The sequence below is a fragment of the Propithecus coquereli genome, unplaced genomic scaffold (assembly GCF_000956105.1).
Source record: "Propithecus coquereli isolate 6110/MARCELLA unplaced genomic scaffold, Pcoq_1.0 Scaffold1, whole genome shotgun sequence".
Taxonomy (NCBI): domain Eukaryota; kingdom Metazoa; phylum Chordata; class Mammalia; order Primates; family Indriidae; genus Propithecus; species Propithecus coquereli.
Window position 1 is genome coordinate 6,471,431 of NW_012133857.1, and position 18,770 is coordinate 6,490,200.

At 48.2% G+C, this 18,770-nt stretch overlaps 1 protein-coding gene across 1 annotated transcript in view; it reads right to left on the reverse strand.

Annotated features, from left to right (window-relative positions):
• Window positions 1-13,031, reverse strand: part of CCDC13 (coiled-coil domain containing 13) — a 40,097-nt gene extending 27,066 nt beyond the window's left edge. The window contains exons 1-6 of the mRNA XM_012638291.1: window positions 12,811-13,031; window positions 10,816-10,964; window positions 6,159-6,301; window positions 5,523-5,612; window positions 1,502-1,618; window positions 186-290 (exon numbers count right to left, since the gene is read on the reverse strand). Of these exons, the coding sequence (XP_012493745.1) occupies window positions 186-290; window positions 1,502-1,618; window positions 5,523-5,612; window positions 6,159-6,301; window positions 10,816-10,964; window positions 12,811-13,031 (825 nt within the window). The remainder of the gene's footprint in view (window positions 1-185; window positions 291-1,501; window positions 1,619-5,522; window positions 5,613-6,158; window positions 6,302-10,815; window positions 10,965-12,810) is intronic.
• Between the last annotated feature and the right edge of the window lie 5,739 nt (window positions 13,032-18,770).

Genomic DNA, 18,770 nt, shown 5'->3' on the forward strand with positions numbered 1-18,770 from the left:
ACAAATTGAAATCAGGCTGGCTGGGGAGAAGGTAAAAACAACAGCCCTGCAAGTGTGTTCTGCAGGACCTAAAGGTCTCTTTTGGGCTCTGTATGCTTAAGTCTCCGATGTGGGCAGTGCACGTCTTTCTGGGGCATTTTTGATTACTTTATTCAAGATCAGGAGAAGTCTGATGACGTACTCACCTTGCTCTGCAAAACAAGAATTTGTTGAGCCCGACCCCTCCAGGTCCCTGGCGAGGACAGGAGCTGCTGGACATTGATGTCTTCCCCAACCTCACTGGCCAAAACCTGAATAAAGCAGGGCCGTCAGTGCGGCCAGGAGAGAGGGCTCCGCCCCACTCCTAATGCTGTTGTGTATCCACAGGCAGCGCTGGGTGCGTGGGGTCCCCAGAGGGCTCAGCCTTCACCCACACAATCTTCCTCCTGCCTCAGGGCACAGCCCTCAAAGATCAGTTTACCACGTTCAGCTCTCCCTGGGAAAGTAGCAAACACAACATCCCCAATATTTCTTGGCAATGCTTAGAGCAGCCGAGAAACTGCCAGAAATGCCCAGATAGGGCCCCTTGCTCTTGATGTATTCTGGGATGAGCGAACCCCTACTCTGACCAACACCTCCTCACCTGTTCACTTGTCACCTAGAACTAAGATAATTCTGCATGGCCACAGGAAGTATGTTGCCACAGGGCCGTGCCCCTGTGAAAAGCCAGGAACAAGTGGTCGTCTGAGTGCAGCAAGAAGGAAGCTGCGGCATGTCAACTGGGGACGCTGCGGATCGAGAAGGGCCCGGCTTTGTGGCTGTGGAAATGCAGTATTCAGGCCGCACCCCAGGGCTCTGAGGCAGAAACAAGATACCCCAGCTTGTGACTTGGGCCCCTCTGAAGCCTGTCACAGAAACCTGATCCAGCATACCAAGTCTCTGGTGCTTGTTTCCACAATAGAACACTGTTTTGGAAATCTTGGCCAGTCTGAGTGGTTCCAGCAGGGAAGACAAATGCCAGAGAATTCACTATGTAAATAAAAATAAATAACATACCAGCTGGGCCTGTGTCCCAAGTCTGAGCATTTTCTTTCGAAAGGGGCCTTTAGCACACAACCTATTCATTTTCTAATGTTACAGACAGAAGAGAGCAGGAGACAGGTGTTGGCAGGCTTCCCAGTCAGAGGTGCCATAGTAAAGGGAGACCCAGGATCTACCGGGGCACAGGTGGTGCAGAGAAGGCTTATCCACCTCTCCCTAGGTGGATGGCGCTGTCCTCCTCAGCCCAGCGCCGGGCAGGCACCCTCAGGCAGCCAGCGACCCTGCTCACCAAATGGGTCTGTACCAAGGGCCGGGGGAAGGAAGTTACCAGATCTAGCGCCTGACCCAGAGCCAGCAGGATGTTCACAGGGCTGAGCATATGTTTGCTCTGCTCACTGAATGGGGCCCATTGTGCCAGCTGTGCTCTTCCCAGGCCCAGCCCCAGCCATGCAAGAAGCCCTGAGCCCTGGCTCTGAAAGACCTTCTGGGCCATCCGCAGCTCCTGCTTCACAGACTGGATCTGGTTGCGGAGGTCACTCATCTTTAGGTTGGTGGCCGCCAGCCTGTCCTGCAGGGCTTTCACCTCTGGGGTCTCCAGCTGGTTGGGAAGGACAGGAGAGAAAGCAGTCACTTGTTGTCTAAATAATAATCACAGCCCCCATTTATGCAAGTAAATGCCAGGCACTGTGCTAAGTGCTTGGTGTGGAGTAACTCATTTAACCCTCACAAACCTTTGTGACATGGGTTTATTGTCAGTCCCTTCTACATGCAAAATGGAGGCTGGTGGCACGTAAGTCCCTTCAGCTTGGGCTACCTGGTTAGTAAAGGTGGAGGATGGATTTGAATCCTAGCAGCTCAACTTCGGGGCCGAGCCCTTTGCTCAGAGTCTTGTGCGTGCACTTGCGATGCATGCTGCGGCCACAGAGGTGAAGCACCTCCCAGACACTTCCTGGGTGTGGGCTCTCTGCTGCGTCAGAGATCGGCATCATAGCTAATACATCTTCACTCAGAATAGAGAGGAAACTAGATCATTCACAGAAGGCAACCCTGGCTTGGCAGGAGGGCTACAGGACCACCCTAAATCAGGGCCTCCCTCTCTCGGAACTGTCAGCCTGAACCTGTCTCTGGCAGCTGAGGGGCCTTGGGTTCCCTTTCCTGGCAGTGCTCAATGAACAGAAATAAGGATCCAGTTTAATCCCCAAACACTCTGTCTCTGTGGCTTGAAGAATTGCAACAATGATGAAACTGCCTATTGAAACTCTTCGCGATGTCTTTTTAAAAAAATAATGTTTGATTTAAACTATCTGGATGCAAATTTTTCTTAAATGGGCTGACCATTTCTCTGTCTTCAGCAGACATTCCTGAGACTCCCAGAAGTCTGGCATTAAAGGGACCTGCAAAGTCAGCCCATTCAAACCCCTTCCATAGTGATGAAGATAAGGTCCAGAGAGGGGAAGTAACCTGCCTTGGGGTACACAGCAGGTGGCATAGGTGAGATTAGACCCTGGCCCCTCCCTTGCCCTGGCTGATTCCCCCAACTTAAGCTGCTGCTAACGCTGCTGCTAACCAAGGCAGCAGGAACGCTGGCTGGTGGGCTGGGCATCCCATCAGGCAATGATGCTGGCCCTGTGCTCCTGCCCAGCGGCCAAGTGGGCTGGACTTCCAGGACACAGGGCTGGGACTACAATGGCTTCCTTACCTTTCCTTAGCGTGCGCAAACAGAATTTCCTGTGAATGCTAGTGTGAGAGACAGATCCGAGCAGACTGTGTCTGGGAAGTTCCATGGACCCCAGAGGCTTTGGGCAGCCCAGCTGAAAACCACTGGTTAAAGAAACCAGACATGGACACGTGGCCCCGAAACCCTGGCCTCATCTAGTTGCCTCATCTACGGAATGGGTACAAAAATACTTCCCTGTCTTGCTTCCTCACGGCACCACCATCAGGCTAAAGAGAATAAAGTGTGAACAAAATTTGCAAACTAGGAACTTATGTGAAGCATAAGTACATCCTTTTATTAGCATATTTTTTTCTGTGTCCTTCCTCTTGTTTGCCATCCCTGTTCCCAATGGGGTCCCTGTCTTGTATCCTGCTAAATGTGTGGCTTTGGCTTTGCCCTGGGGTGGGAAGCAACACTCCCCAGCCTCTCAGATCTTCGGTGCCATGAGCTCCAGTGGTCCTAACAGCTCATTTACTCCCACAGCTGTCGACACCTCAGGTGGCAGTACACAAGCATCCCACGTGGCCGCCGTGACCCTGCAGCATCTCTTAGAGCTGCTTAGAGCGTGGAAAGAGCATTCGGATTTGATCTGGATCTAGAACCCAGGCAATGATGTCCTCCCCAAGCCTCATTTTCTCATCCGTAAAATGGGGGTATATAATGCCAACCTCCAGGGTACCTATGAGGGTTGACAGGACAATGCATGTAAACAGTGCTGTCTGGGGCAGGTTCTGGTGGAGGGAGATGCGCTGGGTGGGCAGGTGGCAAAGAGGTGGCAGCCAGATGGTGCTCTGGAGAGGCCTGGGCCGGGCTCCATCCTCCTGGCCTGGGCAGCAGGGCTCAGCAGACCTCCCAGCTGTTTCAGAGCTCTTTCTGCCCAGAGTGAAATTCCACAGGCTTTGTGGAGGACCTGGGTGTGGGCACACTCCTGTCACTCCCTCGGGCTATTTTCTTTGATGGAGCAACTGAAATGCAGCCCATGGGGAGCAGATAATGCCAATGCCCTCATTCCACAGCCTCCTAAAACCCCACGCGGCGGGGCGGGTTTCAGCTCCACTCCGGAATGTGCGTGCTTTGAAGGTCGGGGCCAGAATGGGTGCGGGGGCTGCAGGCCTCTGGAGTGTGGCTTGGGCTCGGGCCACCCTGAGCAGTCCAATGAAGGGGAGCATTGCTTTTGCTCTCGCTCTGGTCAGAAGATGCCATGTGGTGCCGATGAACTGAGACTTGGAGCCCGGCACACGCTCTTTTAGCAGAAACCTCCCAGGCTCCCTGTGGCCACAGAATAAAGTCAAAACTCCTGCTCCAGCTGCCATTTAAGGTCTCCCTCCGAGGGTGACCCCACCCCAGCTCTTTTCGGCTTGTATTCCCTTTTCCCCCCTCTGGGCTCTGGGCTGCCGCCAAATGTTATCCAGCTGCCACCTAGTTAAGCAAACCGAATTGGGACGTTTAGTGCTTCCTGGCCTCTGTGCCCGGGCTCGCACTGTTCCTCCTGGAAGGCCCTTCCCCAGCCTCCGCTCCAGAAAGACCCACCTCAAGGACACCTTCCTGCACCCTCTTGCCAGCTGCCGCAGGTGGAGGGTGTACTACCTTTGTGAACTCAGAGCCCTGCGGCTGTCTCTGAAGGCCCTGTCCATATCCTTCCTTCAAACGGCTACTTGTTCCCCGCCCTGGACTCCCTAAGGACAGAGCCCTTGTGTTTGATTCCCTGTGTCACAGGTCTCAGAAAATTCCATCAGGCTCAGCAAGTGACTAAACAAGCAGTTTCCCATGCAAGGTAGCTCTAGTTGGGGACATGGAGGTGCTCAACACACTGGAGAAACCAGGGGCAGCTTAGTGATGCCCCCCGGAGCCAAGAAAGGCCGTGAAGAACACTCGGTCCAGCCCCAGTGACGGGACAGGTTCACACAAGACTGGCCTTAAGGAGACACAGTCACCCCTGGAAACTCAGTGGCCCACGACCGCACACCGAGAACCGGACTCTCCTCAAGACAGGCAAGGGGTGCTCTGGTCCTGAGGCACAGGCAACGGGGAGTTGGGGCTGGAAGAGGAGCACTGAACTGGGAGTCCGGGGGCTTGGCTCCTTCTGTCACCAGCTGGCTTGGCTTAACAAGAAAACCCCTGGCAATGCCTCCTGGAATGTTCTTGAGACTTATGCTGTTTATTGTCTGGCCTGGGGACAAGCCAACAAGCCAACCCACTGCGTCAGACTGCCTTCCTTTCATGGAGCTGCAGTCCTGCCTCCCGGGTTTCATGGACTGCTCACTCCTTAGTAAAATGGGATCTGGGCCACGAGTCTCCATGGCCAATAGTCACTTTTACTCTGTGGGTTTGGAGCTCCTCACAGTGTGAACTGCCCCATAGGGAACAGGGCCCCCCTGGGCAGTAGCGAGGTCCCTGTCCCTGGGGGAGGGTGGAGGCTGGATGTCTCCCCAGTGAGGATGCTGTAAAGGAGATGGCTGGGCTGAGAGCAGGCCAGCTGGACCACGTCTTCCCTCCTGGTCCTGAAGTTCTAGGGTTCTGGGGTTCTCAGGCTCCTCCTAGTTTACCTCTCTGGGGACCGAATCAGAGCCAGACCCTCCCTGGCCTCCACTAGGGCATTCCTGGGCTCAGGCCACAGACTCGGTACCGTTCCCTGTTCTGAGGGGGCTGCGACCGTAGACAACAGGCCCCTGACTCAGCAATGGGGTGGGGATGGACCCCGAGCAGAGGTACCTATACTCCTGCGGAGGGGAGGCCCCGGCCAAGTCTGCCTCCCAGACTTCCCAGCACGGAAGAGAATTCATACCGAGGCTCTGTCTCCCATCTGGACCCTTGGTGGCTTGGCTCCCGTGTCGGTGGCCCCCTTGGCTGGCAGCCTGGCCAGGGATGTCTGCAGCTGAAAAAGCAAACCTTGCACTTAATATTTAATTCTGCTCAGCAATTGACCAGCGCAAGGGAAGTGCTCTGGTGCTGTTGGGTGTGTGGTTACCTGTCATGGTGGTTTGTCCTTGCAGTTTACTTTAGCATCAGTAATGGAAAAATTTTCCTTTATAAACTGCTCTGGGATGGGAGAGAGTTTAATTGATTGTCTTCCCCACTCCCCAAACGCACTGTGAGAGCAGCCCAAGGATTCACTAACAGCTTAATAAATAATAATGCTGCAGCCATCATCTGTCTCCTGGAGTTCTAATAACAGCCCAGGAGGTGGAGAATAAAGGAACTACAGATTTCAGACGAAGAGACAGGGTCAGAGACACTGAGAAGCCTGTTGGAAGGCAACAGAACTGGATCTGAAATCCAGCACCTCCACATACTGTGTGACTTGAGAAAGCTCCTTAGCCTTCCAGCCTCAGCTCGTCCAGCTATATAAGGAGAAGCTAGGTAGGTTCCCTCTTGTACGTGCTGGAGTCCCCTCGAGAGGAAGAATGACCAAGGCCCTCACTTCCCGCTCCAGCTCCTGGATGCGATTGGTCAGCTGCTTCATTTTGGTTTTCGCACCCTCTGACTCTGCCATCAGCACCCGGTTCTTTTTGGACAGCTCGACAATTTTGGTGGCAACCATATCGCCAGCCATACCAGCTGTCCCTAAAATGAAAGAAACAGTGAGGTCAGTTGAAAACCCAGGCCTGCACATCAAACTCATGCCACACTACCAATAGCACTGGGTTTTACAAGCTAGAGCTGCTTGGTGTGGACACTCACGAAGGGGCAGAGGCTCAGGAGGGTCACCATACACCTAGAAGCCCTGGGACCCAACTCTGATGAGTGGAAATGCAGTCACTTAGAAGTTCAAGTATGTTCTAAGAAAATTATAAAACCAGAAAGCAGAGTTTTGATTCTGCGGGAAGCTGGTTTAATGCTCCAATGCTTTATGCCATCCCCAGGGGTAGGGTTACACATCCACATCCTATTCCCTCCAATTTTGCTGTGCCCTCCAGTGAGTAGGGTGTAGTCCCCTCAATCCTTCGATGCCTGCCTGACTCTGGGCTCAGCCATGTGACTTGCTTTGGCCAATGGCATGCTAAGAGATAAGGTACAGGTAGAGGCTTGAAAAGCACCTGTGCAGTTCAACTCCTTGTGTCTGCTTATGCCCTTTCCACAGAAGAACACATCCAGGTCAGCCAGCTGCTCTCAAGAAGAAGAAGAGCTATACGGTGGAACAAAGCTGAACCACCCTAGCCAAGCCTGGCCCAGATCAGCCAATCCCAACCACCCCCCGGACACTTAAGCGAAATAAACGCTTACTGAAGAATGCTGCCGAGATCATGGGTTGTTTCTTGTAGAGAATTCTGTGGTAACAGCGAACCAATACTAATGCACACATTCATTTAGCAAATATTTACTGAGATTCTCCCAAGAGCCGGACCTCTCGGTGTTAGGGATGCAGTGGTGAGTAAAAAAGACTCATGGAGTTTACATTCTAGTAGTGGAGACAGATAATAAAAAACCAAAGAACTCAATGTGTATTATAACTTCTGTGAGGAATAAGTGCCAGGAAATAAACGGAAGCTGGGCAAGGGGATGAGAGTGATGGCAGAGACGCTACTTCATAATAGATGCGGTGGTCGGGAAAGGCCTCCCCGGGGAGGCAATGTGTGAACAGAAGACTGAATGAATGAAGCGAGGGTTCAAGCCACGAACAAGAGTGTTCTCAACCAGGAAGAGTGTTCTAGGCGGAGGTTGGAATGTGCTTGGAGTATTGAGGAACATCAAGGGAAGGAGGCTGTGGGAGGGGCGGCTGGAGGGCTGGGAATGGGGGAAGTCGCATGGGGTGGGGCGTACCCAAGGCAGGCAGTGGAGCTAGCCCAGCGTGGCCACTGACTAGCCGGGTGACCTTGGCAGTCCTCTGCCCTCTCAGGAGTGTATCTCCCATCTGTGCACTGGCAGACTTGGTCAGATGGTCTGCAAGTTCCCTGAATGCTTCTGACACTCCTGCAGTGAGTAACCTGCAGTCCTGCTTTTTAGCCTTACTTTTTTTTTTTTTTGGAGACAGAGTCTTACTCTGTCACCCTGGCTAGAATGCAGTGGCATCATCATAGCTCACAGCAACCTCTAACTCCTGGGCTCAAGCGATCCTCCTGCCTCAGCCTCCTGAGTAGCTGGGACTACAGGCACATGCCACCACATCCGGCTAATTTTCACTATTTTTCTTGTTGTGATGGAGTCCTGCTCTTGCTTAGGCTGGTCCCAAACTGCTGGCCTCAAGCAATCCTCCTGCCTCAGCCTCCCAAAGTTCTAGGATTACCCAGCCTCTAGCCCTACATTTTTTTTTTTTTTTTTGAGACAGAGTCTCACTCTGTTGCCCAGGCTAGAGTGCTGTGGTGTCAGCCTAGCTCACAGCAACTTCAAACTGCTGGGCTCAAGTGATCCTTCTGCCTCAGCCTCCCGAGTAGCTGGGACTACAGGCACGCGCCACCATGCCTGGCTAATTTTTTCTATATATTTTTAGTTGTCTGATTAATTTCTTTCTATTTTTAGTAGAGACGGGGTCTCGCTCTTGCTCAGGCTGGTTTCGAACTCCTGAGCTCAAACAATCCGCCCGCCTCAGCCTCCCAGAGTGCTAGGATTACAGGCGTGAGCCACCACGCCCAGCCTCTAGCCCTACTTTTTAACATGACTATGACATGCCTCAGAACAAGATGGAGGGTGACAACTGGTAGCAAGCAAACAGAGGCACTTGATGATTTTTCAATCACCTCAGCCCAGGCTTGCTCCTGCTGGCCTGGGCAAGGCAGTGAGTAGGGCAACTAGGAGTAGCAGCCCTGGGAGCCTCATGTCTGCTGCAGAGGACAAGGACGCCCGAGAGAAAGGGTTCGGAACAGACTGGCAGCCTGGGAGCATCTAGAGGAGGCACCATTCAGCACCAAGATGGCACACTTGGCTGCTTGAATAGGCTACGTGGGAGGAAATTAAGGGATATTAATTAAGGGATATTAAGGGATCACTGGGAAAATCATCAATGCTAGCAGTCAAAGAAACACAATTTCAGCAGAGGTTCTGGTTAAGACGGAGTAAACACCCTCCACCCTATCTCTCTCACTGAGTGCAACCTAAAACCCTGGACAGGATGTGCAGAGCAGCCGTCTGAGGGTGCTGAAAGTCAATGTTAGCAAGTATAGCGGGGAAGGAAACCAGATCTAGTACAAATGGGCCAGTGGTGCATTTCCTGGATTAGGATTTCCTCCCAGGACTCAGAAGCAGCACAGATTCTCAAAGCAGCCATCAGAAAGAGATCCAAGAGAAGGCCTCTCTGGTCCAAAAAGCAGGAAGGGCGTCCCAGAATGGGGGACATCCTCTTTTTTTTTTCCTATTCTCTCCCAGCCCTGTCTCCAGGCAAGCCCCACTCTTGAAGCTGCAGCCCTGTGGTGAGTGGAGGCAGCAGTGAAGGGGCAGGCACAGAAATGCAAAATATCTGGATACCTATCATGGACTATTTTTGCCTCTTTAAGTTCTTTAAAATATGTAGAATGGTTGAAAGCAAAAATTATAACATCATCTTATGGAATTTTCAATAAATAGATGTAATGCACATAAAAACTGCAATATAAGGGGGAGGGTAAAGGGTGGTGGAGTTTCTACATTCCACTTCACATAGACTGTGAAAAGGTCTGTATTTTGTAATCACTAAAAAACTGTATGAAGAAATACAGTAAACAAATAAAAAACTAGAGCAATCACTAAAAATCCAGCCAAAGAAAACCAATCCATCAGTGTGAGTAGCCTGTCACTTGTGGCACGGTTTAAAAACATAAATGGGTCAGTCAGACTTTTCTCCGCAAACGTGAGGTTGGAAATCAGAAACGGTGGCTTCAGAGTGAGGACTGGGTTTAAGCAGTTTTCAGGGAGAGTGAGAGTTGGCAGTCAGATGAGGCCATGAACAAGTCTGTAAATTGGCAGAGAGTGAGAGAGAGAGAACAACAGGCGAGGCTGGGAGGAGGGAATAGCCCCAGGTCCGTCTCCCAGGTCTGCGGGGTGGAGATGTATCTCCTGCTCCCCCTGGAGCCCATCAGCTTCTCTACAGCTTACAAACGTGCAAGCTGCCCAACTTTCACAGCCTCAGCCTGAGCCAGGCTGAGTGTGTCTTTTCCTCACAACACAAAGCCTTGTCTTCAGTGTGGTTTTTGTTTTAGAAAAGGCCAAGGAATGGAGGGAGGTGCATTAGGCCACCAAGAGCCTTTAGGATACCAAATTCCCCGTGCTTTTTAATTCAGCACTGACTGAGCGGAGCTTTGGTCCTATGGGTATACCTGCCCTCAAAAGCATTTACTCTCACGGACAGACACACTGGCAGATGCTGGGTCAGCCCTGTTGCTCTCTGTGGTTGATGACATCTACTTTTTGGTTTATTAGCCACCTGGAAATTGCTCAACTGGTGTACACGTAGCAGAGCACAATCAGGGCCAAGCTCCCCACCAGATCCACAGGGCCAAGTCAAACTCATAACCACAGAGCCAATGTTCAGCTCGTACCTGCAGGGCTAAGGTCATTGTCCAGCTCATACCCACAGGGCCGAGGTCATCCCTAGGCTCATAAAACCAAGGTCCTCACCAGACTCATGGGGTCAAGGTCTCCACCAACAGAGCCAATGTAGAGCCTAAGCCCTGCTGAGAATGGTTGAGTCCCAGGAAATCCTCCTAGAACAGGCAACTTCCCTGTTTCCTCTACCCTTCTGGAGCAGCAACCGCAGGTGCTGTAGAGTTAACATCTGCCTCTACTGGGGCTTTTTTAATGTCTAGGATAACATCTGAGCCAAAGCACCAAGAGGAAATGGATCCTGCCAGGCCACTGAACATGCTGCAAGCATGATGAAGAACCCTTGTCATGAGTCCCAGTTGGGTCACCGACATTGCCTGTGATGCTTGTCTGCTGCCTCTACTGTCCTTGCTGATCCTTGTGCTCCCATTTCCTGGTGTGCTGGCCTCCCTAGGCCTGCTCTCTTTCTCTCCCTTCTCCCTCACTGCCAGGATTCACCTGGACAAGCTTGACCACAAGTGACCCTTGGCATTCTCTTGGGCACCTGCCCTCTGGAACCTGCTGTTTGCCCTGCCTGAAGTCCCTGGACTGCAAGGCCAGGACTGTCACAACAATGGTGGAGCTACCTGTGAAGGCAAATCTGTCCTCTTCTATTTTCTTTTTGAGGTGTTTGATTTCAAAATCCCTTTCCTTCAGCAGCTTATACAGCCTCCCATTTTCATCGACTGTTTCCCTGAGCTCATCTCGAAGCTGTTCAATCTCATCTTCAAGCACCCTACAAGGCAAAGGTGGAATTACTGCTCCTTCACAGGGCCAGGTGGGCAGGGGTCAAGCTTCCACTGCCCAGCTTTGCTGTACCTGGGTTGGGCACTAGGTGGTGATAAGAACTGGTTTGTACAAAAAAGGAAAGAGAAATTAAGGGAACAGATGAGCAGATTTTAACACACTGTTCTCAGAACCGAGGGATTAAGCACATAAACGTGCGAGTGTAAAAGGAGAAAGAAAGTTTGAATAACATTGTTTATTAGCTGGCTTCAACAGAAGGCTACATAAAACCCCCACACAGAGAATTCATACTACTTTCAAGTATCTGTGGAATATGCATAAAAATGTATTTATTAGAGGGTACAAAGACAATGTTAGCAAACTGCAAATAATGATATTATACAGACCATATTTTCTAATGGGAATTGACTAATATTAGGAATCAATAATTTAAAAATAGCAAAAAATAAAATAAATAAAACTCAACCCCATTATATGTTTGGAACTAAAAAAACATACACTCCTAAATTATTAATGGGTTAGGAATAAATTATAATGTGCATTATAAAGCATTTAGAATTGATTGATCACAGAAGTTATATCGAAACTTGTGAAATGCAACTATAATTAAGGCTATAAATTTCCTTCTATCCCTTTAGCTGCATTTTACAAATTTTGTTATAGTTTCTGTGGGGTATGTGTGCGTGTGTCTGTATTAAAAGACCAAATAAGAATTTTCTAAGCCTTAAGTTGAGGCTAGCTCTCTAGGTTTCAGGTAAATCTGACAAAAAATTAGAACAGGTAGTTGATTTTATATATTACAAGTTGTCTTGGGAGGCTCTTTTCAGAACTTTAAGACATGACTGATGGGTCTGTGATCACTTCTATGTTAGGCATAGAACAGGCTCCCTGGAGACAACTGCTTGGGAAGTAAATAAGTTATAGGTAACAGTAATTATTATTGTTGTTGTTATAATTATTTCACCAATGGTTTAAGTCTCTACCAATTTCAGTTTCTCTGATTTGGGGATAGGACGTTTGGAAACAGGTCTGGGATAACTTAGAGCTAATATTTAGGAGTCACATAAATTTTTTCAATTATTGAGAAATCTTTTTTTCCAATTAGCATTTTAAGTAGAACATGTTGAAAACTGAGAAATCATAAAAAGTAGAATTTGAAGATGGAGAAAATAGATTCTGGGCAAAATCAAAAGCAAAGAGACCGTTTGAAACATGTTGTGATTTTTTTTTTTTTTTTTTTTAGCAAAATGACTAGTAGAAGATTTTGTTTCAATACAGACTCCTGCTTCTAAAAACCAGCATAAATCCATATGTATCTGTGTAACATTGTTGAATTCAGAATGAAGTGAGAAGATTCTGGACGCCTTTCAACTTTTCCACAAACTGTAAAAAATCCACCAAGAGCTTCTTTAGGACAGAGTATGTTTATGTGTTGTTATACGTCAGGAAAGGGAAATTGGCATAGGAGAAGGACCCCAGATGAGATTTGGAGCAATGATCATCTAATGATCATCTACTGATTTGGAGCCAACCAGATTGGAAACTCAAACACAGTTTTCATGAAAGAGAGACTGCAAAAGAAAATTCAAGCAAATAAACTATACCTTGATGAGTTTAAATTTTTCAGTTTGACTTTAAATCATTTTTAAAAACATATCAAATTATGTCCATAGGAACACAGATCTATCAGATGCAAGAGTCTTCAATAACTTTTGTGTAAAAACTCCTTTCAGTTTATAAACCCACATCTAGTCAACCCATGTCTGCAATCATTTCTCCCCATCCTTCTCTACCTCCCTGCAATTGCTCCTAGGAGAGTTCACATTTGAATTTACCTCTGCTCAAAGCTGTTTTTTGAGTTTTGCTCCCCTGTCTGTAGAAGGCTGAGGCCATCTGAGACCTCCAAAGGCTCTTTTTCGTCATCAACTTTGCTTTTGAGGCTCAGTTCCTTTTCCTTTTTTCTTTCCATCCGCTTCTGCAACCTTTTGTGCTGCATCTCCTGCATCGCCTTGAACTGGAGCCGCAAAGTGTCCTGTGAGCCTTCATCAGCTGCCATCTTGCCCTAGGAGTCAGAAAAGCAGCCTGAGCTACAGTAAACTCCACACAGAGTGCTCAGCAGTCAGTCCTGTCTGCAGCCCCCACCCCCGGAGTTTACTGCTTAGCTTTGCATTGTGTCCATGCAGAAACTCAGAAGCCCCACACTCACGTCAAATCATTTGAAAGCCAAAGCTGAGCTGAGCATCCTCCCCCAGCCCTGAGTATGCCACTAAACTGCATGTGGCATCAGACTAGTCTCCATCACTCAGACTCAACACTTGATCCTTGCCTGTCCCTTAAATCAGTGACTCTCAACTGTGGCTGAACCTAGAACCCCCTAGGAACTCCTACAATATAATAATGCCTGGGCCCACCCCCAGACCAACTAAATCCCACTTCCTAGGAATGAGGCTTGGACATCATTACTTCTTTTTCTGTTTAAATTGAGGTACAATTGACATGCAGTAAAGTGCATAAATCCTGAGCATACAGCTCAATGAATATTCCCACAGATACACACCCCTGTGGTGACCACCCAGATCAAGGTATAGGGCACTTCCAGTCCCCGAGCAGGCTACTTTGTACCTCCTCCAGGAAATTATCCCCAAGGTGACCATTATTCTGACCTCTGCCATTGAAAATGAGTTTTGTCTGTTTTCTTTTTAATCAGCTCTATTGAAGTATAATTTATGTGCAATAAAATATACTCTATGTGTACAAATGAGTTTGGACAAATATATTCACCTGTGTAAACCACCACAACATCATGAAATAACATTTTCATCACCCCAAAAAGCTCCTTTTCACCCCTTTTGCAGTCAGTCTCCCTGTCAGTCCCAATGCTAGGCAAACTCTGGTCTGTTTATGTTCACTACAGTTTTGCCTTTTCTAGAATTTCATATAACTGGAATCGTATAGTAGTTAGTCTTTTGCATCTGGCTTTTTTGCTCAGCACTTCCTTTTTGAGATTCACCCATATTGTTGCGTGTATCATTAGTTCATTCCCTTTCATTGCCGGGGAATATTACATCATATAGATAAACCACGGTTTGCTTATCCATTCACCTGCTACTGGACACCTGAGCTGTTTCCAGTTTGGGCTATTATGAATATAGTCATTATGAACATGCATGTATGAGAAAGTATTTGTGTGAATGTACATTTTATTTCTCTTGGGTAAATACCTAGAAGTGAAAATGCTGGGTTATATGGTAAATTTATGTTTAACTTTGTAAGAAATTGTTAAACCAATTTCCAGAGTGGCTGTTCCATTTTATATTCCCACCAATGTATGAGAGTCTCAGTTGCTCCATCCTTGTCAACACTTAGTATGGTCAATCTAAATCATAGTCTTTCTCATTGGTATATAATAGTATCTCAATGTGTGCGTGTTTGTTGTTGTTGTTTTTTTTTTTTGAAACAGGGTTGTGCTCTGTCATCCAGGCTAGAGTACAATGGTGCAACCATAGCTCACAGCAACCTCACATTCCTGGGCTCAGGCAATCCTCCTGCCTCAGCCTCCTGAGTAGCTGGGACTACAGGCACACATCACCATGCCAGGCTAATTTTTAATTTTTTGTAGAGACGAGTCTCACTATGTTGCCCAGGCTAGTCTCAAACCTGGCCTCAAGCAATCCTCCCACCTTGGCCTCCCAAAGTGCTGGGATTACAAGCATTCACCACCATAGCCCACCTCAATGTGGTTTTAATTTGCATTTCTCTGCTGACTAGTTATGTTGAGCATCTTTTCATGTGCTTACTGGCCATTTGTATATCTTCTTTTGTGATGTGTCTATTCATATTTTTGCCCATTTTTAATTGTATTGTCTTATTACTAAGTGGTCAGAGTTCCTTACACATTCTTGATGTTTAGTCTGTTTGAATTTCACATAAATGGAACAATAGAGCACAGACACTGGAATTTTTAAATGCCTCCCACACGATTTCAAAGTATGGCCAGTATTAAGCATCCCTGCCTTAAACCAACCTCGAGCCATATCGTCTACCTAACATCCAATTAATCATAAATCTTGTCCCCAAATCTGTCCCCATACCTCCATTCCCACTGATGGTGCTCTCATTACCATGCTCACAACCACCTCAGGGCATTTGCACTTGCTGTTGCCTCTCCCTGGAATGTCTTCTCCCAGACATCCTCCTCACTCATTTCCTCTCAAATGTCACTTTATCAGAGGCCTTCCTCACACCCTACTGTAGAAAGCCATCCCTACCCTCACTCCCCACACCCTTTTCCTGCTTTATCTTCCTCTGTGGCATGCAGCGTCACCTGACATGTTACATATTTATCTGTTGACTTGTTGATTGCCTCTCTCCCTCCCCACCAGCTTCACAGTGGCAGGAACTGAGCATTGTTCACTGCTGTATCCTCAGTGCCTATAACACAGGGCCTGGGATGTCGTCGACATGAAACGAATACTTAGTGAACAAATGACGACGGTTCTGTCCCCAGGACTCATCAAATAGGCTCCTACTGCCCTCGCTGCCCCCACTCCTCCTCCTTACCCCATGTGCAGTCCAGCCTGCGTTCACTGAGGGACTAGTTTCCCTGAAGCACGGCTCTAGGCCCCTGTGCCGAAAGCTCCAGCAGATGCCCATTAGTCACAAAACCAAGTCCAATAGCATTAAAGGATTTGGGGGATTTGGCCTCAGCCTCTCCTTCCAGTCTGTTTTCTCTTTCACAATGCCCAGTTCTAGCTAATTTTGTCAACTTGCTCCTCTTTCCCTAAACCTCCCTCTCCCCCAAGACTTAAATCTTGCTGGTCCTCCCACGCCAGCATGAATACCATGGTCCTTTCTTGACCCCCCCAGGAGGAATACTCCCTCTGTACTTATCTCTACCTTGCCCACAGGGGTAGTCCCAGAGCCTGTACCCAGTGGCTATAAAATTGTCTCAATATTGAATCCCAAGGGATACAATCTAAAAATACTGATGCCCTGGCCCCACCCCTAGAGAATCCAATTTAGTTAGTCTGGAGGGGACACCAGGCATGGGGCTGTTTAAGTGCTGCCCAGGTGGTTCTAATGTGCTGTGGACTGAGCCATGGGTCAGGCAAAAGTCAAGCAAAAGCAGGAGCTGGTGTTAGGTTGAACTCCTTACCAGGTAGCTCTGCCCGATAAGAGAATCTGTAAAGAATTAACTCAGGAAGTCCAGGTTGCCCACACCCTGAACATTCCGAAGGAAGGTTTGGCACTTGACCTGCTCCTAAGTGATAACCTCTAAGCCCTTGGACTATTCCTCCTGATATGTTTGTCTTTCTTCACCCGGGGGCCTTGGACCCCCATATGTGGTAGCAACTTGACCTCTAGAGGGGCTGGAGATTGAATGACTAAGGTCAACCATGCCTATGTGACCATCTCCCAATTAAAACCCTGGACACCGAGGCTCGGGTGAGCTTCCCTGGCTGGTGATACGCAGTGCGTGTTGCCATGCACTCTTTCTGGGAGAAGTAAGCACTGTCCGCGTGACTCCACTGGGAGAGGACAACTGGAAGCTGTGCCTAGTGTCTCCTGGACCCTGCCCTATGAGCCCCTTCTTTGCTAATTTTGATCCATATTATTTCATTGTAATAAAGAGTAACTGTGAGTACAATGGCTGTTCTGAGTTCTCTGAGTTCTAGCAAGTCATTAAAACTGACAGCGGTCCTGGGGACTCTCACACTACAGGAACCCTGGACTCTTCTGCTGAAGGTGTAACAGCCACAGCCACCACAGGGTGTCCAAAAAGATGGGATACACAAGGATATAATGTGACTTAATTGGACTCCGTGTTTTAAATCTAGGCAGGAGTCAGCAAACCTTTTCTGTACAGGGCCAGACAGTACATATTTTAGGCTTTTGGGCCATATGAATTCTGTCATAACTACTACTCCACCGCTGTAGCAGAAAGTAGCCAGAGACATACGTAAAGGAGTGAGTGTGGCTGTGTTACTTTCTAACACTCATAACTTACATAAGTGTTATATATTTATTGGCTTATAACTTTTATAAGCCAATAAATGAAACTTTATTACCAAAACAAGCAGTGAGCTGTATTTGGACTGTTAGTGTGCCAACCCAATTTAGAGGAATTTCACTTGAAAACGTGTCTAGAGATTGAAGAAAACCCTATTGAGGCTATTATTTGAAAGTGTAACTAACATAGTTTTCAAATAAATTTATCCTGTGATTCCCTACTTTTTGTAGTTTATAAAAAGGACAACCACATTCTTCACTTTCTAAACTGGGTTACCTTGGAGAATGAAAGGAAGAGCTATTAATAACCATTCTGGGTCGACAGCGAGTCAGGAAAACAAACTGGAGGCTGTGACCAGCATGCAAAGCAGCAGTTCTCGCTGGATCTCCCAGTGGACCACAGGGATCACCTGGGGAGCTCTAAAGATACTGACACCCAAGCAGCATGCCCAGGGATCCTGATGTCATTGGTCAGGGCACAGCCTGGCATTGGATGCTGCTGGTCTGGGCTACCGCATGGGTGCCCCGGCCTGAGCCGACATAGCACCTGGGTCCCTTCTCTGCCAGCTGTGTGACTCTAAAAAGTTTCTAGACCTCTCTGGGCCTCAGTCCTTTCTTCAATAAGCAGAAGATGATGACATGGAGGCCACGGATATGCTGTGAATGCCAAATGCAAAGGGCAGTATGAAAATACTTTGTCATCTATGGATTGGTAGAAACAAAAAATTATTTTCTTCTTTCTTGTTGGTCTCTCTTGAGGACTCCCTCCTCCCTCTTCCTTGCTGTCCCTTACAGTGATGCTTGTGACCCACCAGCAAAAGCCTTCCTGGTTGTTGGGCCCACAGTGACCAAGCCCACAACACAGCTGCCTCTAGCCTCTGTACCTACTGCCTCTACATCACAAGGTCACCTGCTCTGCACCTCATTTCCTGTGTGCTCCAGAGGTGTTCTCCCAGTGCCTCTCCATCTTTCTAGCCACCCTAGCACGCTGGGTTCTGCCTTTGTCCCTCTAATCCCAATGACCATCTGAGACCTTTCAAAAACCAGATCAGAGTGGCTCCTGCCAGGATTCACAGGGGGCACTCTGGCTGGCCCAAGGCTGTATCCATCTGTTAAAAGAAAAACTTTAGACCAATTAAATTTAACAGAGTTTAATTGAGCAAAGAATGATTCGCTAATTGGACAGCCCCCAGAACCAGAACAGGCTCAGAGTGACCCCAGGGCTGCCACATGGCCCGATAACATTTATGGACTGGAAAAGGAAAGTGATGTTCAGAAACCTGAAGTGAGGCACAGAAACATCTGGGATGGTTACAGCTCAGCACTTGCCTTCTTTGAACACGGTGTGAACAGTTGGCCACCTGGGATTGGTACAAGAGTAGGTTACGGTCTGTTTACACATCCAGTTAGGTTACAGTTCACTATGTACAGAGAAACCATTAGGCCAAACTTCAAATATACAAGGAGGCAACTTTAGGCTAAATTTAACACATCTCACAGGCATTTTTGTTTGACTCATGGAATGCTATGTTAGGATTTGAGTTTGTTGCCAACATTGAAAGACTTTTAGATTTCAATTAAATACAGATTTCCAGCTTCTTTTATAAAAGCTTATAGACCTGGCAATGCTGGGCCCACTGTCCCACATGGGCAGCAGCTGCAGGGCAGAGGAAGTTCCCTCTGGGCAGGGCGTGTTCTTTCCATTCAACCACTGTCCCTGCCACTTCCAGATGCCGCAGCTGGCACGTCAGCTGCCCATTACCATTGCACGTAAATGAATTCACCC